Source organism: Corapipo altera, unplaced genomic scaffold (genome assembly GCF_003945725.1).
Source record: "Corapipo altera isolate COAL_440 unplaced genomic scaffold, ASM394572v1 67, whole genome shotgun sequence".
NCBI lineage: Eukaryota > Metazoa > Chordata > Aves > Passeriformes > Pipridae > Corapipo > Corapipo altera.
The window spans coordinates 381,091-392,528 of record NW_020884906.1 but is presented as its reverse complement, the minus strand read 5'-3'; the positions used below and the strand labels follow the sequence as shown (position 1 = coordinate 392,528).

General features: G+C 47.8%; 4 protein-coding genes across 9 annotated transcripts in view; 2 read left to right on the top strand and 2 right to left on the bottom strand.

Moving 5' to 3' along the window:
- Positions 1–136, bottom strand: part of CDC45 (cell division cycle 45) — a 10,798-nt gene extending 10,662 nt beyond the window's left edge. Inside the window, exon 1 of the mRNA XM_027652391.1 lies at positions 34–136. Within this exon, the coding sequence (XP_027508192.1) occupies positions 34–127 (94 nt within the window). The 5' untranslated portion in view covers positions 128–136. The remainder of the gene's footprint in view (positions 1–33) is intronic.
- A 332-nt stretch (positions 137–468) lies between these two features.
- On the top strand, positions 469–6,458 carry UFD1 (ubiquitin recognition factor in ER associated degradation 1). 4 transcript variants are annotated; one of them, XM_027651954.1, is made up of 12 exons: positions 469–617; positions 723–829; positions 1,560–1,592; positions 2,441–2,562; positions 2,891–3,021; positions 3,412–3,484; positions 3,995–4,063; positions 4,584–4,649; positions 4,938–4,985; positions 5,355–5,443; positions 5,822–5,903; positions 6,331–6,458. In XM_027651954.1, the coding sequence occupies exons 1-12, from the start codon at positions 484–486 to the stop codon at positions 6,403–6,405; spliced, it is 1,029 nt and encodes a 342-aa protein (XP_027507755.1). In that variant the 5' UTR covers positions 469–483; the 3' UTR covers positions 6,406–6,458. The 4 variants fall into 4 exon arrangements, with proteins under 4 accessions (XP_027507755.1, XP_027507756.1, XP_027507758.1 ...); XM_027651955.1 differs by having other exon boundaries at positions 530–617; positions 723–855; XM_027651957.1 differs by lacking the exons at positions 469–617; positions 723–829 and adding an exon at positions 884–1,049.
- Positions 6,459–6,878: 420 nt separating this feature from the next.
- CUNH22orf39 (chromosome unknown C22orf39 homolog) lies at positions 6,879–8,313 on the top strand. Of its 3 annotated transcripts, none has more exons than XR_003529090.1 (4): positions 6,879–7,355; positions 7,439–7,606; positions 7,759–7,927; positions 8,131–8,244. XR_003529090.1 is itself a non-coding variant. In XM_027651959.1 (4 exons), the coding sequence occupies exons 1-3, from the start codon at positions 6,993–6,995 to the stop codon at positions 7,870–7,872; spliced, it is 645 nt and encodes a 214-aa protein (XP_027507760.1). In that variant the 5' UTR covers positions 6,879–6,992; the 3' UTR covers positions 7,873–7,889; positions 8,131–8,237. The 3 variants fall into 3 exon arrangements, 2 of the variants coding, with proteins under 2 accessions (XP_027507760.1, XP_027507759.1); XM_027651959.1 differs by having other exon boundaries at positions 7,759–7,889; positions 8,131–8,237; XM_027651958.1 differs by lacking the exon at positions 7,759–7,927 and having other exon boundaries at positions 8,131–8,313.
- A 707-nt stretch (positions 8,314–9,020) lies between these two features.
- The window catches only part of MRPL40 (mitochondrial ribosomal protein L40), a 3,215-nt gene continuing 797 nt past the window's right edge, over positions 9,021–11,438 (bottom strand). The window contains exons 2-5 of the mRNA XM_027652313.1: positions 11,165–11,187; positions 10,818–10,959; positions 9,789–9,944; positions 9,021–9,443 (exon numbers count right to left, since the gene is read on the bottom strand). Coding sequence (XP_027508114.1) covers positions 9,134–9,443; positions 9,789–9,944; positions 10,818–10,959; positions 11,165–11,187 — 631 coding nt within the window. The 3' untranslated portion in view covers positions 9,021–9,133. The remainder of the gene's footprint in view (positions 9,444–9,788; positions 9,945–10,817; positions 10,960–11,164; positions 11,188–11,438) is intronic.

Genomic DNA, 11,438 nt, shown 5'->3' with positions numbered 1-11,438 from the left:
GGCGGGAATGAGGAGCGGCGGGAATGAGGAGCGGCGGGAATGAGGAGCGGCGGGAATGAGGAGCAGCAGCCCCCGCTCCCGGGCCGTCCCCGCTCAAACTGGGCGCCAAACCAGCGCCGCGTCCCATTGGTCCGCGCCTCACGGCACGCTGGCCAATGGAAACGCGACAGCCTCTCTGCCGCTGCGCCGACTGCCCAACCCATTCCGGGTGTCCACCAATGGGATTGGAGGGGGGCGGCGGCGATGCGCGCGGCCAGCCAATCCCGAGAGGGCCTCAGCCGGAAGTACCGTTCCCAGTTTTTGTAGCCGCGTCCGCCATCTTTGCGTCGGGTGAGGTGTTTGTTCTGCCACTAAAGCGAGCCCGACCAAGGGGCGATGGGGCCGCAACAACTCCCGGTGACTCAGAGAGGGCCTGGCGGGCATGAGAGCCCCGTGCGATGCCGCCTCTGAGGTGCGGGATCCCGCCTTCCGCCCTCACAGGCCATGGCGGCGCGGGCGGCGCGGGGCATGCCGGGAGGGGCGGGGCGGTCCCGCCCAGCCCGTGAGGTGGAGCAGCGGCCCCGGCCCGGCCCGACCCGGCGGCCCGAGGGAGCCCCGGCGCCGGCACCGCCGCCATGGTGAGCCCGGGGCACAGGGCACGGCCGCCGCGCTGCGGCAGCGCTCGGGGGGGCTGTGCCGCCGATTAACGCCTCCTTCTCTTTGTGTTGTTTTCTCCGCTCTAGTTCTCGTTTAACATGTTCGACCACCCCATCCCCCGCGTGTTCCAGAACCGCTTCTCCACCCAGTACCGCTGCTTCTCGGTGTCCATGCTGGCCGGGCCTAATGACAGGTCAGATGTGGAGAAAGGCGGGAAGAGTATGTGCATGTTTTATTTTGACTAATAAACCTGTTGGAAGGGTGTTTGTGAATGTTGTCGAGTAACGCAGCTTTTGGCCGAGACTGCAGAGACGTTGAACGGCAGGAGACAGCTGACCACCCTGGGTGGGGCCCTGAGGAAGGAGGAGGCGTCATCTTCCATTGCCTTACTCTGTAATTAAAAAACTTACCGAGTGAGTCTGGGTTTAGGAACGTTAGAGTAAGACAGTCTTATTTTTTGAAGTCTCTTGTTACGATCTTGGATCTAGTATAAGCCATGGAAGTTTGCGACTAAGAGCTTCTCCCTCCACCCTATTTTTGTACCTCACTTAACTTGAACAAAGAATAATAGATTGGCTAACTTCATTTTCAAGCTGTCAGATCAATGCTGTGTTGTTTTGAGTTGGTGTCATTAAAGAGCACCTGTGAGCCCAAACAAGTAAAATTAGCTGTAGAAAATATTTGTCTTAGCACTAGGTATTGTAAAACTTTGTGTCCTCTCTTTTCTTTTCTGATTAAATTCTGAATTACTATTAGCAAGTACATTTAGCATGACTGTTTCTACTGAAATCTCTGGCTGAAAATGAATTTTCAGGAGATTTTTTCTTTAGAGGAGACTAGAGAAAGGAATGGTAAAGTTGTATGTTATGTACTCTTGTACAGATGTGCTTTTCCTAATCTTCCATTTCTGTTCATCCCTGCAGTAATTATGCCACCGTCGGCTTTGGATCAACTCAGTAAGTGAATACTTTATTCTGGAACAGTAACATTAGAAATATGAGCAAAGGTGTAGGCAAATGCCACAGTGTTTTAGCTGTCTCTTGAAACCTGACTTAAATAGAGAATAGACCAATTAGTTAAAAAATGTATTCTGAAGGTGTTTTTCCTGTCAGAATTAATGGGGCTTGTCTGTCTTCAAGTACAGACATCCGAAGCGTTGGGCTACCTGAGGTGTGAAGCAATATTTATTAACTATTAATAGTGCACTCAGAATAATGGTTACAATTAATCTTGTAAATTCTTAATCTCAACCAGGTTATCCTGGATAATGTTGTCTGCAGCAAAATTTATTTTAAAAACAAAATAAGTGAGAATTAACTTTGAATTGGGGAAAAGATAATCAAATCAACAACATAAAGGGTCTTTTTTTTTACCTTTTTAACTAAGGGGGTTTTTTTCCCCCCTCGGAGAAATAGAGTCTTAATTTAGTCTTAGTAGAATTTCTTTGAGAAATTACTTTAGTCATTTAATTTTAGAGTGGGCAGGACCTGTTAGAAGTCATTCGGTAGCTGCTGAGCAATAAGAGCACAAGGACATAACAGTAATAGATTCCTCTCTCGTTCCTGCTGCCTGCTCATGTCTGAGCTTGGGGAAAGGCTGGGGGAGGATTTAAAGCTCCAGGTGTGATGCCACCACAGTATTTGGGTATCTGCTTTCTCTCCTGGATTTGTAGTTTGGAGGTTGGGATAATGGTGGGAGGGGAATCCTCTCCTGCAGTCTGGCCCGTTCTCTTGGTGATGTTTGAAAGCTTCAGCAATGTGTTGGTGGCTTTTGACCAACAGAGTTTTCCTCCCCTGTCTCGCAGGCCGCCTGAACATCACGTACCCCATGCTGTTCAAGCTGACCAACAAGAACTCGGACCGCATGACGCACTGCGGCGTGCTCGAGTTCGTGGCTGACGAGGGCATTTGTTACCTGCCACACTGGGTGAGCTGCTCCTGCTGCTCTGACACAACCTCAGCAGCAGCATTCGCAGCTTGCCAGTTTAATAGTAAAGAAGTGCAGTGTTTCCTGGATGGGTCATGTTCCAACAGCTTTCAGTCCCAGCTCAGGTTTCCCTCCTTGAGGGGTTAACTAAGCAAAGCAGCCTGTGTTTAAGGTGCACCTGGCTGTTATTCCTGAAGTGAAACCGGGGTAAACAGGTGCATGTCAAGGAAGATGGCGGCCCCAGCAAAACTAGATATGCACAAAGAAAGAGATTTGAAAACATCAGACATACTGACAGTGGTTTGTATCTTTGTTTCCATTCTTGCAGATGATGCAGAACTTGCTGCTGGAAGAGGGAGGCCTGGTGCAAGTGGAGAGTGTTAATCTGCAGGTTGCTACATACTCAAAATTTCAGCCACAGAGTCCAGATTTTCTTGACATCACCAATCCCAAAGCTGTGTATCCTTCCTATTCGATGATGGAAAAAGATTTTTCTCCCAAATTGGAACAATCAGGCAGAGCTAACTTTCAGGTGGGGCTCATACTGGTAGTAGGTGACTACTGCTACTCCTGAAAACAAAGGAATGGAGAGCTGTTGTACAGAGATGTGGCCAGCTGCTGGCACAAAGTGTGGCCTGGAGTGAAGCAGCAGGAATCTTGGCTTAAAAGTCCAATGAAGTTTGGGTGTCCCTTTGAAGAACTCATGCACCCTAATGTTTATCAAAAGGCTACCTCTGGTGTGCTGATGATTTTTAAACCATGTTTGAGAATCAGAGGTCTATAGTACAGTAACTTTAAAGCTTTGATGTTGCCTTGAATACAAGTGTTTCATCTTAACCTGCTCTGAAGATTAGAAAATGCACTGAGAAACTTCGCCTGTCTGACGACTGGGGATGTTATTGCCATCAACTACAATGAAAAGGTACAGTAGAGGGTTGAGGGTTGTGGACTAAGTTCAGCTGTTGGATGTTGGTGCTAAAACAGTCAACCCAGAGCTGTGCAGTGTTGTTGACAAGTAATTCCAAATGGGAGATTTCACAGCGGGTTTTCTGTTGGAGGGGAAAAGGGGTCATTTAAGCCTTTCCCTGCACTGCTGTTTAAACTTTCTTTTGACTCACAAGAAAATAAGCCTTTGCACTGTTAAAGTTTTTACAAGCCAAGGGACAGAATTTATCCTAATTTGTTTTCAGAAGTGCAGATTAAAGTACAGTAAGAGTGCAGCAAGGTACAGTAATAGGTAGGTTCTCTCGGTTCTGAGTTAAAACCCTTTGCTCTTAAGTTCTGTAGAGACCCTGCAGTATCCAGTCCTCAGCCTAGAGCACTTACTGCAGTTTTCTTGAAGCTGTTTGAAGGGAAGGGCTTATATGTTCTTTCTTATACATAAAGTTGAGCTTTTTCATGTGCAGTGCTAAAATACCCATTCCTGTTTCAGATCTACGAGCTCCGGGTGATGGAGACCAAACCGGATAAGGCCGTGTCCATCATCGAGTGTGACATGAATGTAAGTGACAGCTGATGGGGAAGGTCTGCCCTGACTGTGTCCTCCCTGGGGCAGGGATAGTGCTGTACATCCAGCACCTCTGTGCTGCAAAACAGGTACAAGCAGATGGGTGGGGCCGGTGACTCATTTGAGAGGACTCCACGTGCCTTTGTAACCACATCCGTGGTCTAGGGTGGCACTTCATGTACCATCAGGTGACCAGTGCCTCGAATTTCATGGTTAGCTTCAATGTGTTTTATCTGGGGTTTATTTAATAGCCTTGTCTTGACTCAAACTCCAGTGATACTGTGGTGCTGCTTTACTGCTCTGTTTCAGTTACATGCTAAGGCTCATTCCTGGGAGGCTTAGTCTTTTTTTAGTTTTGAGTTAAAATGTTCAACAAACAAACCTCAGTTCTTTTTAGATCAAATGTAGTTATGATACATAACTTGTTGTGGAGTTTGGAGGAATAGTAGTATAAAGCTTATGATTAAAAGAAAAATATTAACCACATTTATTTTCATGCTTTTTGTGTAAATAGGTGGATTTTGATGCTCCTTTGGGGTACAAAGAACCAGAAAGAAGTGCACAACACGAAGAGAGCACAGTAGGTTAAGCTTCTGTTCTTCCAAAATGTATTCCCTAGAAGTCAGCATTGCTTGTGGGGAAGCAGTGAGCCCCAACATAATTTTCTTTTCCTGAAACAAGTTCTTAAGGTTAAAATTGACTTACCAGGAGCTTTTGCATGTGTTACTTAGGAGATGGTTGTTTACCAACTGTTGGTTTTGGAAAGGGATTGTTCTGAAGTTTTGTTTGGTCAGAAGTATGTGGGACTGTTTCCACATGTTTATGTACAACATGAGCACAATGAACTCTGTTGTTTTTTCCCTCCCAGGATGTGGAAGCAGACCATAGTGGATATGTGAGTGACATAGGATTTCGTGTAAGTCCCCTATTTCTGCTGGTTTCTGAATGTTGTAGAATGGCGAGGGAAAGTTGTTTCAAACAGCTGCAGAATACTAATATCTGTCCTTGGAGGCGATTGTCATTTAACTAGTGAGTACCTGCAAGTGTTTTATGGTGATTGCAACCAGGAACTGGATGACTTGCTGTCTGTAAAGGGCAGTCTGTAAATGGGAGGCTGAAACATACCCCTGCACCCAGGGCCCATCAGCTTATATGTACCAAAAAGAAACATGCTGAATCAAAGAACTAAATAAAAATGACTGTGAGATTGTACAGAATATAGTGTCCCTGTGCACTGAACTTTCAAATATGAGAAGTTAAATGAAAACTCATTATGTATCCATAGGCATTCTCTGGTTCTGGGAACAGACTGGATGGCAAGAAGAAAGGTGTGGAGCCTAGTCCCTCACCAATTAAACCAGGAGACATCCGAAGGTGTGTTTCATTCACTTGTCAGCAAGTGAAGAATCAGTGTTTGAGTAGAGTTTTAGGTTTTTTTCCTGCTCTTGCAATATAAACAAACTAATTTCATCATAAACTTGCCTTTAGAAAATAAATGGTCTTATCCACAGGCTCCAAGGAAACATGATCCTGGCCAAGCTTCCACAGCAACTCCAGTATTTGGTTATTTACCTCATGCAATGTATGAACCTTCAGAAAATAATTCAGTGGTTTAACTCTGGAATTATTTAGTAATGGAAATATGCAGTGAGTGTTGGTACAACACTGGCAGACATGGAACAGGTCTTGCTGTGTTCAATTCCATGGTAGGTATAAAACTTCTTTCATAATATTTTTATGCTTCTTTTCCAGAGGAATTCCCAACTATGACTTCAAGATTGGTAGGATCACATTCATTAGAAACTCACGTCCACTGGTTAAGAAAGTCGAAGAGGTAAATATATAAAGTTGAGTGCTCCTAGTCTTGCACAGAATTAGAACATTAGAACTACGGCCCAAGTTTGTGGTTCCTCTCCCCATACTTGATTTTCACAGCATGCTTCTGTTAAAAAGTTGTAGCAGTTAACTGGTGTGAGTAAAGTGAAAGCAACCTCTGGTGTCCTTGTTACTGATGTAAAAAGATGGGCCTGGTGTGTAATGAGCCAGTACACCCTCATTTCAGGTGGCTGCAAGGCCACCGAAGTACTCCTATGTTATTTTCAGGAAGAAAAAAAGTATTAATGTCTAGATTAAGAATGGGAAATGTCTGCAGTCAGTGGCTGCTCTGATGGAATGTTCTTGCTAATGATCGTTCAGCTTTCATCACACACAAGCACTGAGCAAAGAGGTAACAACCTTTTTTCCCTCTTTCCTTTCTCCAGGATGAATCTGGAAGCCGGTTTATTGCCTTTTCAGGAGAAGGCCAGTCCCTGCGCAAAAAGGGAAGGAAGCCCTAGGCTGTGGTACCTTCAGTTAGTTAGGAGGAAAATAAAGTAACAGTTGCAGCATATTGGATCTTAGTTATTACAGTTGAGAGGAGAGATGGTTTTGCAACATAGGAACCCTCTTACTGGTTTTGGTTTCATGTTTAAAACTGGAGCTGTCAGATCGTCTTAATTTTCAGTTGAAAATTGAGTCCTGGGAATCTGGAAGGAGCTTTCTGTATGTGTTGTAAAGAGGTGAACGTAGATCTCTGATCAACTTGAGAAGTAAAACTAACAAGCTCTTACTTACTAAAGATCCAGTTCTTAGACTACATCCTCCTCTCCTATCCTGAGTGATGATGGTCTCATGTCACTCTTTGCTTGGTATTTTCCTCCCTCTATATATAATTTTGCCACAATTTCAGATAAGCTTTTTTGGTGTGGTGCAGGTAAAGGCTGACACTTTGGTGTTTAGGACTTTTGTGCAGGGAGTCTCCTTGAGCTTTAGCTTCAGGTGTTGGGTTCTCAACCATTTTAAGCAAACCCCCTGTAAGTGCTTTTTATATTTATAATTATTAACATGCCTTTTAATAGTTCAGATACTATAACGTAGCAATCTAATGGCAGGTGTAGGGAGAGGCAAGACCCAGCTGCGCTGCCCTGCTTTGGAACGGCCGTGTGGGTGTCACCCGAGGGTACGCGGGGGCAACCTCTGCGCTGTGCTGAAAGTAAAGGCCCCTGGTAACCAGCCGCGTCCCCGTGTGGTGATTTCGGACGGAGCGAAGCGGGGCCTCCTTCCCGCCGCGTCCCGGCTCGCTCTGAGGGGCCGCTGCTCGCGCGCCGCCCGCCGGGCGGCCATTGGCTCGCCGGCCTGGGGCCGCTTTGTGCCGCCCCTCGCCATTGGCCGCGCCCTCGCGTGTCGCCGTAAGCGCGGCGGCCATTGGCGGAGGCGCGGCATGGCGGACGCGGGCGGCTCGTGGCGGGTGAGGGGGCGCGGGGCCGGGTGAGGGGCGCGGGGCTCGGCTCGGCTCCGCTCCGCTCAGCCCGGCCCTGTGTCCGCCCGCAGCCGCCGCGGCCGTGCGAGGACTACTGGGGGGAGTGGAAGCACTGCCGCGGGCTGCGCCACGCCTTCCACCACTACTACGCGCACGGGGAGCTGCCGGCCTGCGGGCGCTGGCGGGAGGACTACGAGGCCTGCCGGGCCTGGGAGCGGCACCGCGCCGCCGCCGCGCAGGTACCGCCCGGGGCTGCTGCGGCTGCGGGGAGGGCTTGGGAAAGCGGGTGCGTAGGATTGTCTCGACATCCGCTTAAGGATCCAGGGAGCATTTTCAGTGTTCTGCTGCAAAGCCCTTGATTTCAGTTACTGTGACATTCCCTTCCTGATAGGAAAAGCTGCGACGTTACAGGCAAAACGTGTGCCTGCGGTGTCCAGAAACGCCTCTGGCTACAGCCCCACGGACGCTGGAGGACTCGGGCCCTGCAGCAAAGGCTACAGCGTAACTCGTCCCTGCAGCCGGGCGGGAAAGCCCTTGGCGGGGAGGGTTGCACAGAACTGGTAGTTCTCTTCGTAATGCAGGAGGCACAGGCAAAATATGACTTAGTTAAAAACCTGTATCCTGGCTTACTTAGATAGCATTTGGCACTTCTGTTTAAGCATGATAAATTTCTTCTTTTATCTCAGATAGTCACAACAGGAAATGGGCTCTGTAGGACTGGAATATCCAACACGATCATGGTAATATTTTTCCTCTGTTTCAGGAAGCTTTGTGCAAGAGTGAAAGAGCTCGAGTGATGGAAAGCCAGAAGTATGCTCCGGTGTGGACACTGAGGAAGAGCCCCCCACCAGACTGGTATCTACCCCTTGACCAGGACAAACCAAATTAGGAAGATTGTTTGCTGTGTTTGGTCATAACTTAATACACAATTCAGAACTGTGCTGCCTTTTTTTTTCTTCTGTGTCATCTTGAAGTTATACAGCTGTAGCTGTGCCCTGCCATACTTGAGCACTCTTTCAAAAGTACTGAGAGTTTATTTAAACGCTGAGTATTTTTTAAAGGGAGAGCTGAGGTGCTTAATTTGTGTCCGGTCTTGTATTGCTATCTTACACTTTAGGATTTTGTCTCAGCAGCTCAGCAGGCAACTCCCAAATTAATGCACACATGATCCAGCTCCTCTTGCTAGATCAGGGCCTCTTCCCCTACCAGCTGGTGGTGTGCACTTTTGGAACAAGGTACCAACCCCAGGCCTGCAAATAGGAAAAAACAAGCTGGGAATCCTCCCACCAGTTCAGGACAATCCCAACCACTGGCATTTAAAAGGCATTTCCCAGAACAGGATTGTTGTGGGTTAAGAGCTTCTCACCTGATGGGGAGGTGCTGCAGCCCCTGAAACTGCCCCTTTATGGAACTACTCTTGAATGATGGTGTGTGTTGTGCTAGTATTCAAAAGTACTACAAAAATAAAGGTTTAAACAAATGTAGAGAGAGATCTGGTTTGGTTTAGGGCAAACCCATGGAACCTTGGTTACACGAGTTATGTGGCAATATAATAAAATAAAAAAACCCTGGCTTTGTCACTGGGTAAGGTTGTGTAGCTTGGCTGGGTGTCTTACTACCTGGATAATTCCTAAAAACATCCAAACACACAGATACTTCCCTAATGTTTTATTTACAGTCACACACCTGCAGCGTTGTAAGCTGCAGAAGAATTGTGTGTTCTTTCTCCCTTCAGTCCTTCCTTCAGTTGCTGAGCAGCTCCTCCCTCACTGTGTGTACACCTTGGTGATGTCAACGCACTTTCCCTCGGGTGGGTCATAGCCAGGAAGGGGGGGGGTGTAGGTGGGTCCATCCCTCTGGAAGGGGAGCAGCCCCTCATCCCGGCGGATGGCTGCCTGGTACAGCTCCTCGGATTCCAGGCGCAGTTCCTTTAGTGCCTCTTGCTGAGACTCCACAAGGCGCTGAATTCCTTTCTTTTCTGCCTCATCTTGCTTCTGCTTAAACAAACACCACTTCTTCAGAAGTAAAACTCTTCTCTCAGTCTCTTCAGGAGACAGAGCAGGAAGGCTTCGCACCCTGGCAAAGAGTGGGGTAACATTGTGAGAGACAAACAGCCTGACTTCAAAGACCAAATCAAAAAAATCAAACCACTAAAACAACAACAGCAACAGAACCACCAAACCCAGAGAATACATTTAATTTACTAATAATTTAGTCTGTCTGCAAGGACACCCCAGTCATTCTAACAGGAAATTCATGTTACTGTTTTTTCACTACTTTTAGCAAGAACAAATAAAATTTCCTTTTCATGTTTTTGTCCTTATGGAAGTGGATAAGGTTTTGTGCTAAGGCTGGCTGCAGTTGTGCAGAGAAGGAAACTCACTATGAATGCAGGCATGTGGTAAAACCAGAGCCACTGACCTGTTGCTGTCTGAGTACTTGAGTGGGGTTATAAAATCCTCAATGGGAATCAGTTCTGGGGCAGCTTTTTCCAACTTCTTAAGCTTCTTTTTCATACGATCCTTCTGTGCTTGCTCTCTCCTCACATCCACTTTCTTCTTCTTCTTTGGTTGTGCTCTACAAGGGAAATAGTAAAAAATATTTTGTCCTTTGATTCAACACCAGCAACTTTCACTTTAGTTTTCCAAGGACTGTTCCTTCCCATTGCTTAATTTAGTCCCTAATAAAAGTTCCAGCCATGAACTTTATTCAAGTAGTGGAATTTCCACGAGACAGTGACGTTCCAAGCCCCTGCCATGGGCAGGGATGCCTTCCACTAGACCAGGTTGATCCAAACCCCATCCAGCCTGGCCTTGGACAAATGTTCCTGTCATTTCACATTAAAGCAGAGAGTGAGTGGTTTTAAAATGCTTCTAAAATTTCCACATTTGGAGCCAAATTCAGGCTGCAGATGTTACTCTCCTGTTGTACTTCTCCATGCAAATCCTGTACACCCAAGATACCATGGCACACTCCACAAACTGACCCTCACAGAGCACATGAGGGTGTCATTCCTGCCTTGCAGACTGAACAACCAACCTTTATGGTGTGAAACAGCCCCTCTCTGAGGGTAGCTAACAGCTGCCTAACAGGTACTTTAAGTCTAGTGCATCAAAACAAAACATGGACACCAAAATGACACGAAGGTGGGCTGCCTTTGCCTTCACAGCAATGCACTGCTGCTTCAGCCAGGCTTTCACTGCCAGCAGGGAAATCTGGAGCACTGCATAAATCCCACATTTCCAGCTGCTGAGGAAGCAAATGCTACATATGAGCACAGAGTGATAATCATGTCACCACTGAACTCCCCTCAAGAGGCCAACAGTCCTTAACTGCTTTGGCATATGGAGATTTAAACGTGCACAGGTAAAGGTTAATTTGGACTTGGGAAGATTTGTGTTCCCCGTGGATGAGAACACTGCTCTGTAACTCCAAGGCAGCTGCACTCACCTCACAGGGAGGGATGTCCTGAGGGTCAGCACAGAGCTCTGCCAGTGACTCCCTCGGAGCAGGCCCCTCTGGGGCAGCCAGGAGCTGCAGGAGGAACAGGAACATAAAGCATGAGGAGAAACCGACTCTAGTGGCACAAGAGCTACTTGTTAGTCAGGAGTGAGTGATGAGTTTTGAACCATCTCAACTCCGGGCAGGATCCAGCGTTTGCCCAGAAATGACCTCGAACTCTCCAGCAAGGTCACTGACCCCAAACCCAGGCTGGTCGGTGTTGTGCGCCCACAGGATACCGAGGAGCAAAACACAGACTTTTTTTTAGATAGGTTACAGTAATTTTAAGCTCTGACAATGGCTCGATGAAGGTGTTGGTCTGGGAGAGACAAAAGCACCGCCGTTCAGATTAGGAGGGATGTTACTCAGATCTCAGCAGTGTTATGGGAGGGCGAACCAGGTGCCCGCGCACCGGCTCCTCCTGGTGCGGGAGGCCGGGGCAGGCCCGGCCCGCCGAGGGACCCCGGGCGGGGAGCAGCCCTGAGGCGCGGCTGGAGCGGGCTCGGCAGGCGCCGCAGGCACGGGGCACTGCCCGGGCTCCCTCCCCGCGGCCCCGGGGGCGGTGCCGGG